We start from the raw sequence: 21,854 nt of genomic DNA on the forward strand, positions 1-21,854 counted from the left end.
TTGTGTGGAAAATATGCCCAGTATTTGATACTTACTCTGAAAAACATGTTAAATGTGTCACTAGTCTGGAGAAAGATGATTGGCTTTTGACACTTTTGTGTTACAAGTATTCAGCTCTCTGATCTTCTGAAAATGACTCCTACATTGATCAGCTTAATCTTTTACTTGTGTTTTTGAAGTAGTGCTGAAGGTCTCTGACTTGAAACTTAACTAATGTGTGCTATTATTTCTGACTCTCAGTTTTATACACAGTGAAACATAGGTTTTTATTTGGGTAAATGAGTATCTTTACTTTAGAAATGAGTGAGTTGCAGGAGTTAAGGATTTGTTAAACTCTTAATTTATTAGAATAATAGCAAAATGTAACCATTTTTCCTGGTGCCTTAACCACAAGCTTTTTAGTGGAGGTGCAGGTGTGTGGACAGTTACTACAAGACAAACTAAAGCATCTCTTTATGACTGCTTAGACTTAAGTAGCAATTAAACCAGCACACATCAGATTGTTTTTACTTCTGTTCACATTCTGAAGCAGACAGCTCTGTGGTGAATTAACTTAGATTGTTGGACACCACTTGTGTGCACTATGTCTGTCTCTGTTGTGGAACAGACACTCTAAAGATAGCTTGAACTTGATTCCTGCTGTGGTTAGCCACCAAACTTCCTTTATGGGCCTGTCCTCAAATGCAGTCAGTTTCAGTTTACTAAGAAGCTGCAAACCTGTGACAGAAATAAATTTTGTATTTCGAGTCAATAATACAGGAGACCAGGCAAGAGAATTCTATTTGAAACAAAGCCCTGTGGACTTGGAGGGGTATTCTCCTACCCCACCCAGTCTTGTTTTTATCATCCTGGCAAGGACTGAAGAAAATATAGTTTTATTCTGTATTTGAAGTCACAGATGTGAAAAATAGTAGGAGTATTCCCTCCACTCATCAGTTTTCTTCATGCAGTAGTTTCTCTGTCTGTTTTGATGACAATACAGTATTGACAGGGCGCTCTTGATCATAGGGGTTTCTATATTTATTGTTTTGTATCTCCTTTGCCTGGAAAAATGTATGCATTTTGTAAAGCTTTGACTTTGTCTTTATGTAACAGCTCTCTCATTGTTTGTGTCCAATTCTTTTAGGGATTCTGGTTTCCAAGGAGTTCTTTTTCAGTGTTACAGTTTGTTTTTTGTTTTTAGCCCTCAGAGGCACCAAAATATTAAATGCTACTGAAAAGAAGTCAGCCATGCTGCTTAGCTGCATACTGTAATACCATATTTTAAAGTGTCAGTAATATTTGTTGATGTTAAGGATTTACTGATTGTACGCTGCTGTCATCACCACACAGATTTCAACATAACTTAGATTTATTTTTTTTCTTTTTCCCACTGCTGCTGTAAATAAGGGAACGCAGTTCCCTTTTGTTAGAAGCTGAGACTTGCCTTGTACAGTGAATTCCTATGTAGATGTTCAATGCCTAGGCTTGGGGTTGAATGCCCAGGTCCTGATGTATGTAAAGGAAGGGAACTGTGGATCTGATTAGGAGCAGAGCGTCAGTCTCCCAGTGGCTGATGTGATTGGTAATTTTGTATTGTGCATACTGTAGGGCTGTGTTTTGGTGGTTTGCTTGGCATGGATTTTGTCCCAAGTGTGTTTACTGAGCAGTGATTGACTGGAAGTGTCACACTGAAAGTTCAGTTACAGAAGTTAAATGAGTTAAGTCTAGCTTATGTTCTGAGGCTTGGCAGTAGAGCTTTGTAGACTTTAGTAGTCAGTCCTAAAGCAACACAGAACACTATTTTAGAAGTAGTATTCTCTTGTTATTTGCTTTTTTAACTTGATGCCTCTTACACTAGTCTTTGAAAACATGAACTTAATATGCAGGTTAGGCTCTGTGCTGTAGAAACCAATGCTTCTGCTGTGCTTAGATGACTGTTGACCAAATGTGATGAGGTACAGTTCTGCAAACATTACACTTAGCATGGTGGGGGGGTGGTGGTAGAAACTTTAGCTTTTCTGAATTACTGTTCAATCTTCCTCATATTACAAAATAGAATGAGTGGTTAATGGGGTTATTTGAGAAATTAACTAACTTGTTTTTTCTTGCAGAAAAAACATGCCTTGCGTTGCTACTGTCAAGCTATGCAGGTTTACAAAGGGAAAGGCTGGTCTCTTGCAGAAGACCATATCAACTTCACTATTGGTCGCCAGTCCTTTACACTTCGGCAGCTTGACAATGCTGTGTCTGCCTTCAGGCATATTTTGATCAATGATAGTAAACAACCTCCAGCTCAGCAAGGAGCTTTTTTAAGAGAATATCTTTATGTTTATAAGGTAAATGACTTTTCATTGCCTTTATTCCTTGAGTAATCAGTAATTTTATTACTAGTAATTTTCTATTAAGTCATTTAATGATTTTTCGATCATACCTGCTTTGTTCCAAGATTGAAGTTTTTTTAAATGTGGTTCATGTGTTCATTTTTTACTTTAGATTTCAATAAAACAAATATACTGCATCTCATGTATGTATTAAGTGTATTTCCACTGATGAGTGTTAGTGTGACTTTGTATGTGTTTTTATTACACTAAAATGAACTCTTCCTTTTGAGGGCCATGGCTGAATTGCAGCTTGTGATAGTTAACTTTCTTTCAGAGGAAGTGGATCTGGGTGGTTTTTTTGATCAATTTATAATGGTTTTTGAGGCTTTCACTATTGTAAGAAATGATTAATAAAGACTAGATAGCTCTGTCAGCTTTTTGCTGCTATAAAGTACTCCCCATCCATGTTGTAGTGCATTATATTCTTTAATACATGTTTTTATAGATCAAGTTACTCACTGGGTTGGCTGTAAGTTCATGAGTGATTCTGGATGGTAGTATGCTGTATACACTGTGGGGTGTTTAGTGCTGATATCACCACACAATTTGCAGCCATGTAGTTACTTATTGTCTTTTAAAGCTTGTAAAAAGGATTTCTGTGGTGTTTGCTGAGTTATGGTGGACATTACTCAGCTAGTGTTTAAATCCACAGGTCAGCTGCTGTGTAATGGTGGTGGTGTAATGAAAGCAGCTTGTCAAATTCTGAATTAGAGAGTCAAGCTTTGCATCAAATAAAGTTGTGACAGCCATGCAGCCACATGATTAGAGTGCCAGATTAAGATCTTTATTGAAAACAAAAGAATAATTATCTCACAAACTTCAAAATGTTACTGAAGAAAACATATTACTTCAGTCTGTCAAAGCAGAAGAAAGTATCAAAACAGTTGATTGAAATGAATCATTCGATCTTAAAAATACTACCTGTTCAAACATTGAGTGTTTATAGCTTATCTTCCTGATCAATCAATTATTGGTAATGTAGAGTGTGGACATAATGTATTTGCATAATCCATGACATTGTTTTCCTCCTTTTGCTCCAGAACGTAACCCAGCTGTCACCTGATGCTCCCTTGCCGCAGCTTCCTTTACCATATATTAACAGCTCATCAACCCGTGTTTTCTTTGGGCATGATCGAAGACCAGCAGAAGGTTAGAAAGTTTTATGTCAACAGATTGAAGTCACTTATTTATGGAACCAAAGCATATGCAAAAGTTGGTGTCATTAAAAAAAAAAAAAAACAAACACCATCATTATATAAGATGTTAACTTCTTAAATAAGATTTCAAAAGAAAAGCTTAAGCTTAATATGTACTTGCTAGATATTTTCATACTTCCTGTGTAAATATGAAATCCGCATATGTGACTGTGCTGACTTCCAGTATTTTTCATAGCTGGAAAGCTTCAATGCAAGTCTCTAATGTACTTCATGAAAGGGATTATTAATGCTTTAGCAAATGCTAGGTGCTAGTGCCAATGCTAGAAATTAGCTTTACAGTTGTCTTTCTCTTGGGTGAAATGTTTGAAATACTGTGATTCCTGAATGTAAAGTAAGCGGAGTGGAAATTCTTGTATAAACCAGGGCTGTACTGTGGGGATGTAGTCTGTCATAAAGTGAAAATAATCTGTGATATGAGTGTACCATGTAGCATGCTAAAATCTTGGAATACCACAATTTGCAAATATAAGTATACTCAAATTATCTTCAACATTGTCTTCTGTGTGTGTATCTCAATCAATTGTAAAATAAAAGTGACAGTGACTTAGAACTTAAAAATATTTTAAGAGTACTTGCTGCTGTTCTCATCTTCTGAGATTGCCTTACTCACACCAGGTGAAAAGCAGGCAGCTACGCATGTCAGTCTGGATCAGGAGTATGACTCGGAATCATCACAACAGTGGAAGGAACTTGAGGAGCAGGTTGTTTCTGTGATAAATAAAGGAATAATACCTTCAAACTTTCAACCAACACAGTTCTGTTTGAATCGCTACTCGGATAACTCCAGATTTCCACTTGCTGTGATAGAAGGTGAAGTTAAGATTTATGCACTTCAGAAATGAAGTTACAATATACCCTGTCTTATTGTGGATTTAGACCAATGTTCTTATGCAAATTGTTTGCACAAGAATGCTTTAAGTGAAACTTCAGCTTGTTGTTAGGGTATCCTGTTGTCATTATTTTCTTGCGCTTTTTTTAAAACAGAACCGATAACTGTAGAAGTGTCCTTCCGAAACCCTCTCAAAGTTCCACTTCTTTTGACTGACCTTTCATTGCTATGGAAGTTTCAACCTAAAGACTTCAATGCAAAACGTGATGGAGAAACAAAAGAGCTGGTAAGGAAAGTTTCATTCTTTTTCAACCAAAAGCAAACAGCTATGGTTAGAGTGTATCTTAACTGAAGTCTTCAAAATTCTGTAATAGGAAAACAACTGTTTTAAGTGTAAAATTAAAAAAGAGGGGGGGAGTGCAAAAAAAGTAGCTACTGAATTTCTTTATGCATTGTTTGTTTTCATAGATCTATAGAGCACAAAGCAGCCAAGTTAACAAACACACTGTAATGAGTACTGTAAAGCTTAATGCAAAGCAAAATACTCGCAACGTTTAATTTTATGTGTAGTACATCTATTTTGAGCCACACTAGCCTTGACCAGCAGAAATGACTTGTGATATCAGTAGGTATATTATCAAATATCTTTTTCTTGAGCTACTGTACATAGTGAAATTTAAGTTCTGAAAAACTGTGCTGGAATGACACAGGAAAATCGTGGTATCTCAAGTAGAAGAAAAAGTTTATTTTATTAAAAAGTAATTAAACAGTAGTAAGTAGTTAATATAAAGTAATCAAAACATTAAACACTTCCAACTAATACTGCAAGAACTTCCCTCTGAAAGGCTGTACTCGCATTCATGTTGTTAAAGTTTAAAAATGTTCTAATACTGAGTATTACAGCAAATTCCTTAATAATTTGGTTTTCTGGCTAAAAGCATTTGGAACATAAGTGATCTCTAAGGTTGCTGTGTTTGCCAGAGTTATAAACATAGTTTCATATAAATAAACCTTAGGGACTGCCATATTCTTTCCCTTCCGTTCTGATCTGAACTGCTACTTCAATGATGTGATAAATACTTCTGTGAGTATCAGTGAAATTGATGCAGAATTCCAATTTATGGTGAAGAATCTAAACTTTCCCTCAAGCAGATGTTTACTGAGCTCTCTAACTCTGCTGCTTTAGTTCAGAAAGCCTGAAAAACTGGACATACAGCACCTGCTGCTCTTAACTGTCTGCAGTCTGAAACTTATATGCTTTTTTTCCTTGAGCACTTTAGGAAAGGTGTGGGAAGTAATATTTATGGCACTTTTTCTGCCTAGGAGTAATAATATCTGAAAAGCTGTTTCTTCTTTTCAGGGAATGTGTGAAGATGCTATGATAGGAACTGAAGCAATAGCAGAATTTTTAATTAATAGTGAGGAGACAAAAGTGGTAAGTACTGTACTTTGTTGTAAAAAGTCTTTTCAGTGTTGAACTTTTAAGGTTGGAGGTCAGACTTGTTATGGTCTGAACTTAATGTTAAACTTATATAAGACATTACTGATACGTGAAGTACTGGAACTTCTGAATCTTTTCAGTGTGTATAAATACCTGAAGGGAGGATGTGTTGGTACAAGACACAGTGCACACAAATTGAAACACATGTCTCTGTCTGAACATCAGGAAACACTTTTTTTTTTAACTGGGATGGTGACTGAGCACACTGGGCACAGACTGCCTGTAGAGATTGTGGAATCTCCATCACTGGAGATATAAAAGCCATTTGTTTTAACACAGTCCTGGGCAGCTGGGTCTAGGAGGCTTGAGCAGATGAGTTGGACAAGATGACTTCCAGAGGTCTTTTTCGACTTCAGCTATTCTGTACCTCTGCCTCTGTTGAATTTCATTTTTGTTGCAATTTAGGATTCTTTCCTAATGTAATGAACATCTCTCATCTGTGGAGTGGTTTGATACATTCTGTATACAGGAGACTTGGAATTCAGTAAATCACCTGTAGTTATTGTATGCAGTTACATCTGACACAACTATAAAGTAAATGTAGCTGTGAGTGTCTTCAGTAATTGGTTATTTAAATGTAATAATAATACTTTTTTCTAGTAGCAACAACAACAAAAATTTAACATATCTCCACAGGCAAGACTAAAGCTCTTTCCCCATCAAACAGGGGAGCTACATATTCTGGGAGTTGTTTATAATCTTGGCACTGTTCAGGGTGCTGTGACATTAGATGGGATAGATCCTTCTATTGGATTACAGACAGGTAAGTGTATTACTCCCTTAAGCTGGGTGTCTCTGGGAGGGGGAGGCATGGCTCCTGCAGGGTAGAACTGAATTCTGGTGTTTAATGTTTGACTACTGTGATGCAAGGTAAGGATGTAGGAAAAAAGATAACAACTGGAACAGGAAAAGAATGAACTGGCACCTGCAGGAATCCCATGAGAAAGGAAGTAACTTCTAGCAAACCCATACATATTGTTCCTTTTAAATCTGTGGAAATTCAGAAGCCACTAAAAAAAAAAATAAATTCTGTCTATGCCATGTTGAATGTTTAACAGCTTTCACTGACTGTTTTGCTGTTCATTTTCTTCTGGGTCTTTTAGACAAAAGTTGGAAGCTAACAAAGCAAAATCTTGCGCTGAAGTTCTTTGCGTAGATTCCAAAATTTAAATTTACCTGTTTTTTTTTTAACCATATTGACTTTATCTAGTTTCGCTGACTTTATATTAACATATAAAGGGCTTATTTATTGCATGTTTCCGGATCTGTTTTGTTGAGTCATTTACTGTCTACCAGTGAAAACTTCGTTGTTGGAGAAAATGGGGATTAAAGCACGCGCTTGAAAATGTCTAAAAGAAATAAAGTAGCTTGTTTAGCTATCTATGAACTGGAAACCTTTGGAATACAAAAAATTTTGGAGAGTGGTGGTTGGTCTTTGAAGGAAATAAAAATGTTTTGGGAGACTTTTCCAGCTTGTCAGAAATTAGGAAAGAAAAGAAATATCACCTCCCCAATTTTAGTCAGCTTATTAAAGGGTGGAGAAAGTCCATAGTAGTGGGTAACTGGCTGTCTAACTTTGCAATAATGGTGCTTTTTGTGTGACAGTAAGCTTTGAATAGTTCGTTAGCAGTGATGCTGCTTAATCAATGAACACTGCATGTACCTACTAACAGAAAAATCAAAATGATTTTTGAGATGGGGTAGGGAGCTTTGTATCACTTCTCAGGAAAGGAAGTTAATTACTTCATTTAAAAAATATCAAACTTCTGAAAAATTGTTTCAGGAAAATTTGTCTCCAATGGATTATCTGTACGAGGACGACAAGATTTAGAAATCCAAGGGCCTCGACTTAATAACACAAAAGAAGAAAAAACATCTATTAAATATGGACCTGATCGACGTTTAGATCCCATTATTACAGAAGAAATGCCTTTGTTGGAGGTATGTAGCTACTTCTCTTTTGATGGTTTTGAGGAAATAACTGAATCCAGAGCTTATAAATGTAATTCTAACAATGAAATGTTAAACTTTGTTAATGCCATATCTTTCCAGTTTACTTCTGCTCTGTCAGTGCCAAACTTGGGTGGGTTTTTTTTCTTCAAGTCAAACTTGAAGCCTCCAAATCACTGTTCTGAAAATTTATATTCCTTATAGAATTTTAGTTGACAACAGCTTTTGTAGCCAAGTTTCAAGGTGAGTGTGATCAAGCAAAGAAGCTTCTTTTTCTATTTGCTTGCCATTCATCTAAAATAGTTCAAGTTGCTCAATTAAAACACAGCAGTTTTCCTTCCTACTGTTATTAAAATGGTCTGACTAACTGATTAATGACAATGCTCTGTAGAACAGATTATTTCAGTGGGAATGGATCTGCAGTGATCATCCAGTCCAGCTGCCTGACCACTTCAGGGCTGACAGACTTCAAGTATGGTATTAAGGACATTCTCCAAAAGCCTCTTAAACTGTGACAGCCTTGGGGCATCATCCATCTCTCTTGGAAGCCCGTTCCAGTATTTGGCAACCCTCTCAGTAAAGAAATGCTTCCTAATGTTTAGTCTAAACCTTCCTTGGCACAGCTTTGAACCATTCCCTGGTGTCCTATCACTGCGTACCATGGAGAATAGCTCAGCACCTCGCTCTCTGCTTCTCCTCAGGAAGCTGTAGAGAGCAATATAGTTTAAATACGTTGGTGCTTGTTTTCATTTGTTTGTAACTTGGCTCAGTGTTCAGGTTTTTCTTTTCTTCTGTTCTCTCCCATACAGGTGTTCTTCATAAATTTTCCTACAGGGCTTCTCTGTGGAGAGATCAGAAAAGCATATGTAGAATTTGTGAATGTAAGCAAGTGTCCTCTTACTGCACTGAAGGTTGTGTCTAAGCATCCAGAATTTTTTACTTTTGGTGGAAATACAGCTGTTCTAACGCCACTAAGTCCTTCAGCTTCTGAAAACTGTAGTGCTTACAAGACTGTTGTGACAGATCCTACCTCTGTGCGTACAGCACTGCTATCTTCAGCTTCTTCTGTAGACTTTGGGGTTGGCACAGGTCAACCTGAAGTAATAAACGTCCCACTTCCTGATGCTATTCTTCTTCCTGGGGCTTCAGTGCAGCTACCAATGTGGTTACGAGGACCAGATGAAGAAGGTGTTCATGAAATTAACTTTCTATTTTACTACGAAAGTATTAAAAGACACTCAAAAATGTGGTAAGCTCTGTCTTTTTTTGGTCGTACTTACTAGACGCATTGTAAACATTGTAAGCATCAATGTAAATCTTACTAATTTCTTTCGATTGCTGTGATGTTGTAGAAGTGGCCTGTTATCTGTTACTGTAAGCGATGATTTTTTTTTTTTTTTCCTGCTATATGGTCTAATGTCGATGTGAAATTATAATCTACAGTCCTGGAGATTGAGCATGTCTGGAAAAAGGCAGAATAGTGATGGTTCTAGAAGTAAACTTTCAAGATTCTCAGTTCAGGGGAATTTGTTGAATGCAGTGGTATTCTGTCTAAATGTTTTTTATCAAGTTTTTATGAAGGAGATGTGACTAACTAGTGGGCCTCTTATGGTTTATTTACTCAAGAAGTCTGTTTTCCAAAACATATGGTGACATTAAATAGATCCATGGTGTCCCTGTGCTACTACATGCCTGTTTTTCACTGTGGCAGTTGTCTTACATCATAAATATTTCTTATCATGGTAACATACAAACCTATTTCTGCAGTATTCAAAACTGGCTAAGAGACTGCATGTTTGAACAGCACCTACCTGCAGCATGATTGTTAAAATAGTTTTGATAGGAAACTAAAAAGAAAAGTCTCTTTGGTTGAAAGGAATAAATAGTTTAATGGTCTTAATATTGATGACTAACATGAAAATTTAACTTCTTAGTGACAGGCTCTGGACAGCAGTTCTGGTTGCTCACAGTGTCTTTTTCTTCCTTCCCCTTTCTTCCCACTTCCTAGTCACAGAGTATTAAGGCACACTGCAGTTATTTGTACTAGCCGGTCTCTGCATATTCGAGCTACTGTCTGCAGAAGTAATGCACTTGAAGATGAAGAAGGCAGAGGAGACAATATGTTGGTGTTTGTGGATGTAGAAAATATCAATACTGTAAGTTCTTATTTTTAATAATAATGCTGTTCTAAAGATCAGATGTGTAAGAATCACCAGTAGAACCAAGACTTAAGTAAAAGGGTTTTTTACAACTGTTATGCAAACACTAAGCAAACCTTGCATATTTATTTTTTTCCAGACACTGTTGGAAATGGAGTATTAATATTAAGTTATATCTCAGCTCTCTGGAAGTCTGCTGTAACTATCTGTCCTAAGTGTATCCCAGTACTGTAATTCAGAGTCTGAAAAAGACTTCTAGGAAGGTTATTCCAAATTCATTAACGTTTTTGATGATTACAGTTTTCAAGATCGTTCTGAATGAGGCAACCTGTGCCCACTGCAAACTTTCAGTGAAAACACTGGTAGAATTAGTGGTGATATGAAGTAAAAATTTAAGCTTCAACTTGAAGGAAGCTTCTCTGTTTACATTTATTACCAAATTCTAAATGACTTTTTTTCAAATATGATCCAAAGACAGATGTCTATTGTGATCTGTTGACCTAGCAAAGCAAATGAAAAAATACCAGTTTTTCATACCACAATAGTTTGTTTTTTTGCTAAAGCTCCTCCTATTTTTTCAACCATGAAGTAAGGTAATTGAATCCTGTTTATAGAATTCTTGGACATTTAGCTGGTAGTGAAATTGCTGAGCTGATTTGTCATTTTGTTTTAAAGGGGTGTGTGTGCTATTCTTTTCCTTTAGCTGCTAAAGTGAATATTCTCCACTCCTCCTTTGAGAAGAAATGTTCCATAAAGTACTCACCACGTTAACAGATAACACTTTGAGACTTAATTTTCCACTTCCAACTCTTTCCAAGAAAGGAAACCAATGCCAAAAGCTACGTTTTGTTGTGTATATATGTTAAACAAACAAACAAAAAAAAGTATTTTTGGGATTTGTGATCTAGCAATATTCCTAAAGTAATCTTGGAAACTAAGTGTCCTTGTGGGCAGTGTTCTGCATTAGAGTTAAAAGCCTAGGGTTTATTATAGTTGTCTTAATCTGAAATGCTAGCTTGTGGGTGTTTTTTCTGTGGAATCTTTTTTCTTTTCATGTGGCTTTGATTACTGGAATCGGAAGTTGCTGTGAGCTGAGACTGTTTTATGTTACAGTGGGTCTTAAATCTCTTCTTTTTTCTCCTTAGAACTGTGTTATGGATGGTGTGCCTAATGAGTTAAATTAAGATTCTAACAGTACCACCTTGCAGTGAACACTTATTATGCAATGTGGAACATTACAATTGTCATTGGTCTTATTTGACATAATTTTTGGTGGTTTTTTTTTTTCCTTAGAGTGAGACTGGCGTTAAAGAATTTCATGTAGTACAAGTTTCAAGTAATAGCAAGCACTGGAAGCTTCAAAAATCTGTTAATGTGACTGAAGACAAAGGTGTGTATCTTTATTACCAAGAGGATGGCAAGTCAGGCTTCTGCCTGACAACAACAGTTAAAAGAATCCTACAAGAAGTTTAATTTGGCTTTCAGAATAACTGATTTCTAAAAACTTTGTTCAGACATACTACAACACTTCTTTTGTTAGTGTTTCAAGAAAAGTATATTGACACATAACTTTCAAACTTCATTAATTTTAAAAGTGGACTTAACTTACACATTAAATTATTTCTGTGTTGTAGAGAAATCTGTGTCTGGGCTCACTGATAACTTGCCTCACAAGAAATATGTTTGTGTCCCTTTACTTTTAGTTATTCATATCGGTGTATAATTTAGCTGATCAACAGAGTATTTAACAAGTGCTTTATTCAGTTATTAGAAATATACCAGAATTACTAATACTGCATTAGCTAGTAAAAGCTGCTAATTTTTGAAAATGCTAATTATTCTAGGGAAAAAAAAAGTGCTGTCATTTTATATAATGAATGTTATAGAATCCTTTAGGTTGGAGAAGACCTTTAAGATCACAAAGTCAAACTGTTAACCAACACTGCCAAGTGATGAGCACCACATCTACACTTTGAATTATTACTTTGGTGCAAAAGTAATTGTGGTTTTGGACTGTGGATTTTAAATCATTATAGCTAGGCTCAAACACATCTTTACTAATTAAAATAGGAACCACTACAATCAACACAGTTTTGGCAATGAGAAATAAGTTTGTTTATTCCTGTGATGTAAAAATGTGTGTTTTGGGATTTGACAAACTCTTGGAAAGCATTTTCTGCATCCTGCTGGTTGTGTAAGTGTTTTGCCTGCAAAAAGTTGTTGAGATGCTTGAAGTGGTAGTTGGTTGTTAAGAGGTCAGATGAATCTGGCAGATGAGGCAAAAATTTGTAGCCCAATTCATTCAACTTTCGAAGCGTTGGTTGTGGGATGTGCAGTTGGGCGTTGTGTTGGAGAAGAATCAGGCCCTTTCTGTTGACCAGTGCTGGCTGCAGGTGTTGCAGTTTTTGGTGTATCTTATTTGCTGAGGAGACTTCTCAGATGGAATGGTTTCACTGGGATTGAGCAAGGTGTAATGGATCAGAGCAGCAGCAGACCACCAAACAGTGACTGTGACTTCTGTTGGTGCAAGTTTGGCTTTGGGAAGTGCTTTGGAGGTTCTTCTTGGTCTAGCCACTGGCGTGGTCATCATTGGTTGTTGTATAAAATCCACTTTCGATGCTTCAAAACTATGATTTTTATTTTCAGTCAGCTCATGAGGCATGCACTCATCAAGCTTTTTCACCTTTCCCATTTACTTCAAATGGTGAATGACCATAGAATGGTCCACATTGAGTTCTTCAGCAGCTTCTTGTGTAGTTGTAAGAGGACCAGCTTTGATGCTTACTCTCAGTTGGTCATTTTCATCTTCCAGTGTCTGGCCACCACACTTCTCATCTTCTAGGCCCTTGTCTCCTTTGCAAAACTTCTTGAACAACCACTTATTGTATGTTCATCGGCAGTTCCTGGACCAAAAGCTTTGATGTGGCGAGTCATCTCTGGTGCATTACAACTCGGTTTTGAACTCAAATAAGAAAATTGATGGAATTTGCTTTTTGTCTAATGTCGTTTCCATAGTCTAAAATCAATGTAAAATAACCAGCATATAGAAAGTCAGTGGCAAAAAAAAAGTGAGAAAAGTGCATGGAAATGATGTGTAACATGACCACATTTATTTAAGAATGTATTCCAATATCAAACAGTAAATTTCAACAATGCAAAAACTGCAGTTCCTTTTGTACCAGCCAAATACCTCCAGGAATAGTGACTCCACCACTTCCCTGGGCAGCCCGTTCCAATGCCTGACAACCCTTGCCGTGAAGAAATTTTTCCTCATGTCCAACCTAATCCTCCACTTATGCAACTTGAGGCCATTTCTTCTTATCTTCACTTGTATGCTGACACTTTATGTACTTAAAAATCAGTCTAGACCTCTCTTCCTCTCTTATTAATATTGAGGTTGAACCAGTCAGGTAAACTGAATATTTTGTCTTCTTTCTTTTTATCTCCTTTATGTACTATGGCTCCCTTCCTGCTCTAGAAGTAGATGGAAGGGATCAGCAGAAGATGCATCTTCTTTACTACTACGTAGTTGCTGTGCTTGATTAGTTAGGCTTTGAATATCATCAGTGTGTTTCTTATTTGTGAAGTTTAAAGGCTGACTTTTGGCTAATGAGGAGGGTCTTTGCAATTTTTTCTCCTTCAACATAACCAAACTTTTTCTTTCAGATACAAAGCTCGCTAGCAGAGAGAGAGCGAAGTTATGTTTTAAAGCAGTAAGATGCAAAAACTCTGAAGGTAGGTTCTGCTGAATGTGGGAACATTTTGAAGAAAATACTATTTGGATGCTGTGTGCTAAAGTTGTGGCTTCCCATGATGCTGAAACAATGCCTTCTCTTTTTATCCTTTAGAAAATTACACATTTGCAGACATTGTCTTTGGAAATGAACAGGTGAGTGAATGGGTGCAACTGCATATTTTTGTCTTGCACATGGTATCCTTGTCATGTGCAAGTATTGCAGCGAAGGCCTTTTTAAAAATTTAAAAATGGGAACAGTGTTTTTATAGTTAAGAAGTTGAGTTTTGCCCATCAAAAACTACCGGTCTTCCAGGTCAACTCTTTTTTATTGCAAAGAGAAGGTAAGATAGTATAGGCTAGTGGGTGGTCAAGAGTTTTAAGTTTCCAGCTCCACAGCTGAACTACTTTAGAAGCACATTGAAATGCTAACTTTTCTGCTAACATCTTCCCTTCCTTTCCAGCTTTTCAGAGCAGTTCCTCTGAATATTTCCCAGCCCTCTAGTCTCCTAGTAGACATCTGTGGATGTCAGATTGTTGTTCTATTTGTTTTTTGTTTTGTAATTATATTTTTACAAAGATGAGTTAAAAATTCTAATTGCACATATTCTAAAAATCAGGAAAATTGATTGGTGTAGGTACCAGAATTTCAAACCCATTAATGTAGATTGCACTCAGTTCGAGTCTTTCTTTGTTTTTTTTTTTTCTTAAAGTTTGAGATTCTAGACTACCACACTCTTTTTAATCATTTTAAGCATACAGATATCAGCTAAAGAAAAATCCTTTTAGCAAATTTTTAGCAAATCTTGGTACAGTGAATGCTTTTCCAAGTTCTGAGGAAAGCAGACCACTTACATCAGATCAGAAATCCACATTAGCATACTGGATTTAGTTAGCTGGATGTCAGATTGCTTATTTTATGCTGAGTGTGCATTTTCTGTATACATATCTGGCTTTTAAAAGAAAGCCTACTCACTGCCATTTCATTTTATAGGCATATAAATTGAAGTTAGAACTAAAAATCTGAGGCAGATGATCCCTCTTTGCATTTTTAAATTTGGTGAGCTGCATGAACTTCAGCTTTCTTATAAGAAAATGTTCTCTAAGTGGAGGATGAGGAGGGAGGGTGCCCTGCCTTCCAGACAGTTACTCCAAAAGCAGATTGTGTGGGTATTCTGCTAATGCAACAATTAGCAGCTCTGCAACAGCATGTTGTGGAAAGGCTAACCTTTTTGAAAGGGAGGGGTTAGGAAGCTGAAACTTCTTACTTATCCTGCTGTCTCCAAGTATCGTTGCTGTCAGTCTTAAAACTGCTGCTTCCTTATTAAGCTTTGGGTGTTGGAAAAGCTCAGCACAGATGATGGCAAACTTGACAGACAGCACAGTACTTACACATGGAGAATATGCTGTGCAATCTATTATCTTTGCTAGCAAAATGTATGTTCCTAACTTTGCTAAATAATTCTAGCCAACAAGAAGATATTAATAAGCAATAATGACTTACATGTGACAGTTCTCTTCTGTGCTGCTTGTATCACAGTAGGCTGTCTGGTGGTAATAATCAAAGGCCTTATTTCCAAGTTGCTATTTGTAGTTTTAGGTAGATAATCTATAGCTCTGTTTCCCTGTGTTACCTTAGACAGCTCATTAGGTAGGGCTGATCTCCAGCAGGGCAAGATGTGTGGCATCCTGTAGGTTTGCAGAGGGAAGAAGCAAAACAAGATAATGGAACGGAAATACTACAGTGATGAGCTCTGTTAGAGCTGTCAGCTTGTGTCCTGTTCTGAGAGCACTCTTCCTTTTTTTTTTTTCTTACAGATAATAAGTTCAGCCAGTCCTTGTGCAGACTTTTTTTTTCAAAGCTTATCCTCTGAATTTAAAAGAACACATGTGCAATCTCATACTCATGCATCACAAAGGGCTACAAAACAATCATTTGATGAGACAGTCAGATTGATACAAAGATGCAGTGAAGTTGATTTGAACATTGTTGTACTGTGGAAGGTATGTATGGTTAAGACCTTTGTAATTTGGCTATGAAACTTGACTTAGAAAATAACTTAATATGACTTCCTGAACTTTCAAGCATACTCATACAAAATTCATGGCTGACGTCTTTTTTTTTTTTTTTTTTGGAAACAGGCAAATGAAATAATGTCAAGAAGCAAAACAGTCTTAATAGCTGTTACTGTAATAAGTACGCTTAATTGGTTTTACATTACTCTGGGTGCACCCAGTTCTTACAAGTTCACTTTTTAAAAGAGAAAAACTGAGATCTTAAGCCAAGGTATTTGTTAATGCTTGCTTCTGTGATCGAAATGTAAGAGTGACCCAGTCTGCTTTGGAGAAGATTATCTCATTTACCAGAATGCAAATATTAAGTAGTAGAAATTGGCAGACTGAATTTCAGCAGTTTTCTGTACTTGCAAAATTAAAGGCATAGACATAAAATAAATGTCATGCTAGCCTTTAGGTTTTGAACAGTACATCTTCTACTTAGGTTGGGAAAAATCAATAATTCTGTATTATGAAGCTTATGATAGTTTCTGGTCTGCTAATGTCTTTGTATTATATTCTGTAGGCATATGTTGTGGAAGACAACAAGCAACTTATTTTGGAGGGCCAGCATCATGTTGCCCTTAACACAGTTGGGAAGGAGGCTTTTTCATTTCCTCAGAAGCAGGTAATCTAGGGTGAAGTTTTCCTTTCCAATTACTTCTTTCCCGAAAAAGACTTGATGTGTTTTCTTGTGAATAAGTGGAATCACTTTGGGTGCATTTGTAGTATCTTAACATCACATATGTGTTGTTGCTAAATAATTCAGACTGACTAACTTCAATGTTGATTAGTCACCTATATTGAAATAGCTAGGCTCAGTTTAAGATGAGGAAAGCAATATACAAGTAAGTATAATGCTATGCAGTTGTTGGAGTAAACTGTTCTGTGGTATTACAGGGTAGAACTAGGAGCTTATTGATGGTATTACATCAAAGTTAATAGTTATTTCATAACAAAGTTAATAGTAAAATGGTGGAATTATTTTCAAGTGTTACAAAATCTATTTTATAAATTCTACTATTACAGATAACTGAAGTGAAGGCCTTTAGTGTAAAATGTTAGAACAGCAAAAACACTGGAGCAGATGAAAAGACTCTGAAAACTCCATTGGAAGTGTCCTATTAATAGTATTATTTCACTTTGAAACTTTATAGCCTGTTTGATTGTTCAAAGAAAATAGCATATGTAAGAAACTGGTGGATGTCTCCTGGTATGAATCAGTAACAACTATGGAAGACAGTTTCTGTAAAAACTTCTATACTAGTTTTTGAAGAAGATTGATGTGCAAAATGACAAAAGAAAAAACAAGTCTTGTACTTGTTTAGTCTTCTGCTGAGCATTACATTGCTGTTCCTTCTTGTTTTGATGCCATTCTCCTTATGTTTTTACTGATATTGCAATCATAATTTATAACTTTTTGTGATCTCTTACTCAAAGTTGCAGCAAATAGTACTATACCTTAATTTTGTCAAGAAAACAATATAGGACAAATGGGTCTGTTAGTATCATACTATAACATAAGTAGTCAGTTCTTATGAAATTGTGCACCTAGCTTTGGTTCATAAGCCTTGAAGTATTTTTACGTCATTGAGATGATTTTTCCATTTAATTCTTTGTGCTATGAAATAGATGAAATTAGGTTGAAAGGTGCATGTAATTTGAGCCAAACTGGCTGGTGTTCATTGATACTGAAGAATAGGAAAATTTAAGTTCTGATATCTGAAGACTTATTTTTTCATTTAATCCCCCTAAAAAAAAAAAAAAGCCTTTGCATGTGTGGGTTTAAACTGTGCTGAGAAATACTAGGCTGTATTAATGTTAATGACAACTGTCCATTCATTGCCTGTCGAGGGATGTGTATAACAGTAGATCACACTGTAGACACTTAAATTTAGGAAAGGAAACACTGTGGACTTTTGATGTCATTGAGGTCTGGTTTTAGCAAATGGGTGGGAAGTGAAGAGGTAGGAGTGAATCAAGAAACTAATTCTGCCACCAGCAGCAAGGAGGATCCAGATGTATCCTCCTCTGTTTTGAGGAATACAAGCTACCATATCAGCATTCTCTCGCTAAAATATTTTTTTCATTGATTGATGGTACATTGTTTATTGTATTCACGTCCTTCAGCATAAGGAACTTACTTCCTTTGTAACATTCTGTACTGTGTCTGGAATCAAAAGTGCATCTGCATTATGATGCACTTGAAATCTGGTATAAGAGTAATGGTGGTTCTTAATAAATGTATAAGTTTTATGTCCTCGTAGTAACCAAACCCCAGATTTGATTTGGAATTTTGAGAGCCTGTAATCTCAGGACTGCTAGGGATTGATACAATCTATATGGTCATTTACTACTTTTTTATTTAATTGGCACTTTATACTCTGAGGTGAGTGGATAAGCCCCTCTGTGATGGGAGGTGAAGTATAACAAATTAAGTGATTTGAGACATTGCAGCAGTTTACTTTGTTCACTCCACATTTAAAAATTAAAAGAATCCCAAAAATAGGATTAAGGGAGGCTAAGTAGAGAAAATAATGTACTTAATCTATTAAGGGTTGCATATTGTCTTTAAATTATTTTGTTCTTGTATTAAAGTTATACAAGCAGTGAAGAGCTGGGAGGGGTGGGGGTAGGTGGAGAAAATCCCAAGCCCAAACAGTACTTCTAACTTAACGTTTTCAGTATATAGTTTTGAGACTTACAATGTAATATTCAAACAATTTGTCATGTAAATCTGTATTTATTCTCTAAGTCATAATTGGGGTTGGAAACTCGACTGTTCTTCAATGCCTTGAGCTGACAGTATAGAAGATAGTTGCATTCTGTGGCCTAGACAGCAGAGGGAGATGGAGATGCGTGCTTTTTACTGATGCATGCTGGTTTCCAGTACTTAAATGATTAAGGGCTGCTCAGATCTGAAGAAAATGGATTTATTTGCAGATTCTGAGTGGGGTGTCACATAGGATGCAGGAGTCTGGTCTCTACATTTCTTGCTGTGTTCTATTTGTTGTTCTTCAGTGACTTTCTTCTTGATTTGAACTGCTTTATTTTCATGCTGTTTCAGCCAGCAAAGCAATTTTTGTGTCTGTCTGGCAATACAGTCATCCCCAACAAAGAACAGCCCCACAACAGACATGGAGAAAACACAAACATGATTTCTCTCTGCTCCCCCCTCCCCCTTTTTTTCTTACATAACTACATTGAAAAAATCAGGATAGCTTGCTTTATATCTTGGTTAAATTAGACATGTTGGTTGACTGCTACTGCTTTGTCAGTATGGTTTATCTCAGACTAGCTCTTTGCCAGCTTTTAAGGATTTAATTTGGATTTATAGAAGCTTCTAGAACTCTAGAATTGACTAGGGAAGCAAATCTGCAGTAAAGCAGGAGTTGGGTGCGCTGATATAGTCATCTTTATCTTGTGTCTAAGTGAAGAGGTTGAGACTGCTCATTGGGATGCAAGGACAAGTGGTTACTTCTGCTTGGTTTCTTGTGGAACATGTAATGCATGGAGCAAGGTGTGGAACAGGCAGCAGGATGTGATTGTTCCTGTACCGCAGTACCATAAGTTAACATAGCATTTGATAAAATCAAGATAAAACCTCTAGTTTCTATAAAATGCAAGGTGGTGGGGCTTGGAGGAGGCTTAAAATATTTTTCTGGGTAAAATTTCTTTATGTACCTGCATAAAAAGAAAGAAAATAACAGTAAAATTCTGTACAAATTTTAATTAGGTGCTCAAATGCATGTGTTTCCTTTTTTTCCCCATGTCTATTCAAAATAGAATTTGAAACTTGTTTTTGTTCTAACCAAGGCAATGATAATTATGACTTTGAAGCTTACTTGTTTCCTGTCACTGAATACAGATTTTGTTGTTGTTGTGGTTTATACTACAGGGTTTTCGATTTGTTAAAATAGCACTGCTTTTGAGCATAGGTTACTGAACACAGTAGGCTTATCAGGTGATGTGATGAACTACTTACATCTTTATGTTCTGGAAGTTCGGAATTATACAATGTAATGTGCTGAAGGAACACTTAAAGAATATTGAAAGCTCTCTGAATAATATAGAAAACATTCATCTTCCTATCCTTTGTTTCACTTGTCTTTTTGAAAAAATGGTCTTTTGCTAAAAGTAGGGAAAAATAGGGTTTATTCTTGAATCGGAAATACAATAGATGCCACTAAGTGATACATGAATAACTAGCAACAGTATGTTAAGAATAAATCACATAAGGTGTTAGTAAAGGGAACAGGTCTGAACAGATGTAGCAGTAGCTGTTTGAGCTGAAGTAGTAAAAGCCTCACTAATAAAAATTACCTGCGTGTTTGTAACTAATGGTTGGGGTTTTTTTACAAAGGTACTGCTATGGGTTGTTTCTCTTCTGAAACTTGCTTTCATGGAACCAGGCTGAACTGAAGGTCGATGTATGATTGCATCTGAAATACAGCTATGCTATTTCTTGTTCTTGACCTCTCTACATTAACTTAATAAGAGGACAAACTTAGTCTTTAAACATTCATTTGCAGTCAGGGCTGTTGATCAATATTACGTCTTATTGCTGTCTCTCATTTTTCCAATTTGGTGAATTCAATCCTAAAGATTCTGAAGGAAAAGTACAGGGTAATATGGGGGGGTGGAAGCGGTAGTGTTGGGCTGGGGCATTTGCCAAACTTCAGATTGGCAAAGACTTCATGCTGCTGCAAGGTGAGGAGGAGTCTAGGAGAGGCTGGTCACTTGGCATGGTGGGAGTAGCACATCCATCCTTCTGAAACGCATCAGCATGTGAGTGTGAACTTAGTTTTGACTGAAGTGTAGATGAGATAAAGTATCTACAAGTGTGTTTTACATCGGGTATACTTTTATTTAAGTGACTGTCCCCATTTACAGCCCTCTGTTTTCATTGTGGTCTTGTAATCCGCAAAGTGGATACCTTCCAGGCAGAATTAATCCAGATGTGCTCCAGGACTGCATGTAATGTGCTTCTGGGCCGCTCCTTTAGTCCTGTGGATTAGGCCAGTGCTAGCCCAATGTAAAATCCATAAAATGCATACAGCATGGATGTGGGCTTCTTGACAGTGTTTCACTTTAGAGATGATAGTTTTTGCTAACACTGCTTCTTAATATGGATGCAACTTAGTGAGCCAAGAACAGTTGGGTTGGAAGTAGGAATTTTTGAAAGGCAGGAGAGGGTAGGGTTTAAATAACATTATTTTTCCTAACAGCAAATTACTGGAAGTGCTAGTTCAGATTTTTTTATTTCAGGATACATAGGAAGGGATACTTGAATCAAACATAGACTGTTGGAATGGATTTAAGACTTCATTTAAACCAGATTGGTGGTGGGAAAGCAAAATTCTTAAAGTCAAACATCAAGAGCTGAAGTGTACATTTTTCACTCAGTTGCATCAATTAATGTACCAGTTACTGTACTGATTTGGGAGGATGGGCTTATGTGATTGTCATGAATGAAATACTCCAAATGGCTGGAAAATTTTATCTGCTGCTTTACATGTTGATGGACTGTAGACTTGATGATATTTGTTTTCAAATGTATTATTACTGGTGTCTTAGTAGAGTACTGTCCATGGAGTCATTTCTGTTGTTGCGAACTAGACTGAGTATAAATGAGTCACTTTGTAAAGAAAACCAGCTTAAAACTGATGTTTTAAAATGGGAGTTCTGTGAGCTAAAATGGAAAATGGAGAAAGACACATCACTTGGGATCTTGCTGTATCTCACTCTTATTCTGTTGCTTTAATGTATTCTGCTTTTATGTATGCTTAGTGTTATTCAAGAGTTTTCTATTCAGCTTTTCTTCTATGCTGCGCGTAGCGGTCCCTCATACTTGACTGAGCATGTTAATAATCCTTCTGACTATGTGTAACATGATTTTATGCGGCACGTCTGCAGAATGTCTATAGAACTTGGAAAAGAAGCTGTGATGTTTAACTTTTTCTGATGTGTTTAAGAGCACATTGACCCAGTAATTGAGAAGACTTGTTTTCAAAATTGCAGATTTTAATATTAAAGTATAAATATCC

General features: G+C 36.5%; 1 protein-coding gene across 5 annotated transcripts in view; it reads left to right on the forward strand.

Moving 5' to 3' along the window:
* TRAPPC8 (trafficking protein particle complex subunit 8) overlaps positions 1–21,854 on the forward strand; it is a 57,006-nt gene that overhangs the window by 28,016 nt on the left and 7,136 nt on the right. For all 5 annotated transcript variants that reach the window (XM_065830604.2, XM_065830606.2, XM_065830607.2 and 2 more), the window contains 14 exons: positions 2,094–2,318; positions 3,404–3,512; positions 4,196–4,390; positions 4,565–4,695; positions 5,770–5,844; positions 6,547–6,673; positions 7,694–7,851; positions 8,670–9,109; positions 9,869–10,016; positions 11,313–11,409; positions 13,686–13,754; positions 13,868–13,908; positions 15,571–15,756; positions 16,334–16,435. In XM_065830604.2, coding sequence (XP_065686676.1) covers positions 2,094–2,318; positions 3,404–3,512; positions 4,196–4,390; positions 4,565–4,695; positions 5,770–5,844; positions 6,547–6,673; positions 7,694–7,851; positions 8,670–9,109; positions 9,869–10,016; positions 11,313–11,409; positions 13,686–13,754; positions 13,868–13,908; positions 15,571–15,756; positions 16,334–16,435 — 2,103 coding nt within the window. The remainder of the gene's footprint in view (positions 1–2,093; positions 2,319–3,403; positions 3,513–4,195; positions 4,391–4,564; positions 4,696–5,769; positions 5,845–6,546; positions 6,674–7,693; positions 7,852–8,669; positions 9,110–9,868; positions 10,017–11,312; positions 11,410–13,685; positions 13,755–13,867; positions 13,909–15,570; positions 15,757–16,333; positions 16,436–21,854) is intronic.

Source organism: Patagioenas fasciata, chromosome 2, assembly GCF_037038585.1.
Source record: "Patagioenas fasciata isolate bPatFas1 chromosome 2, bPatFas1.hap1, whole genome shotgun sequence".
Classification (NCBI taxonomy): Eukaryota; Metazoa; Chordata; class Aves; order Columbiformes; family Columbidae; genus Patagioenas; species Patagioenas fasciata.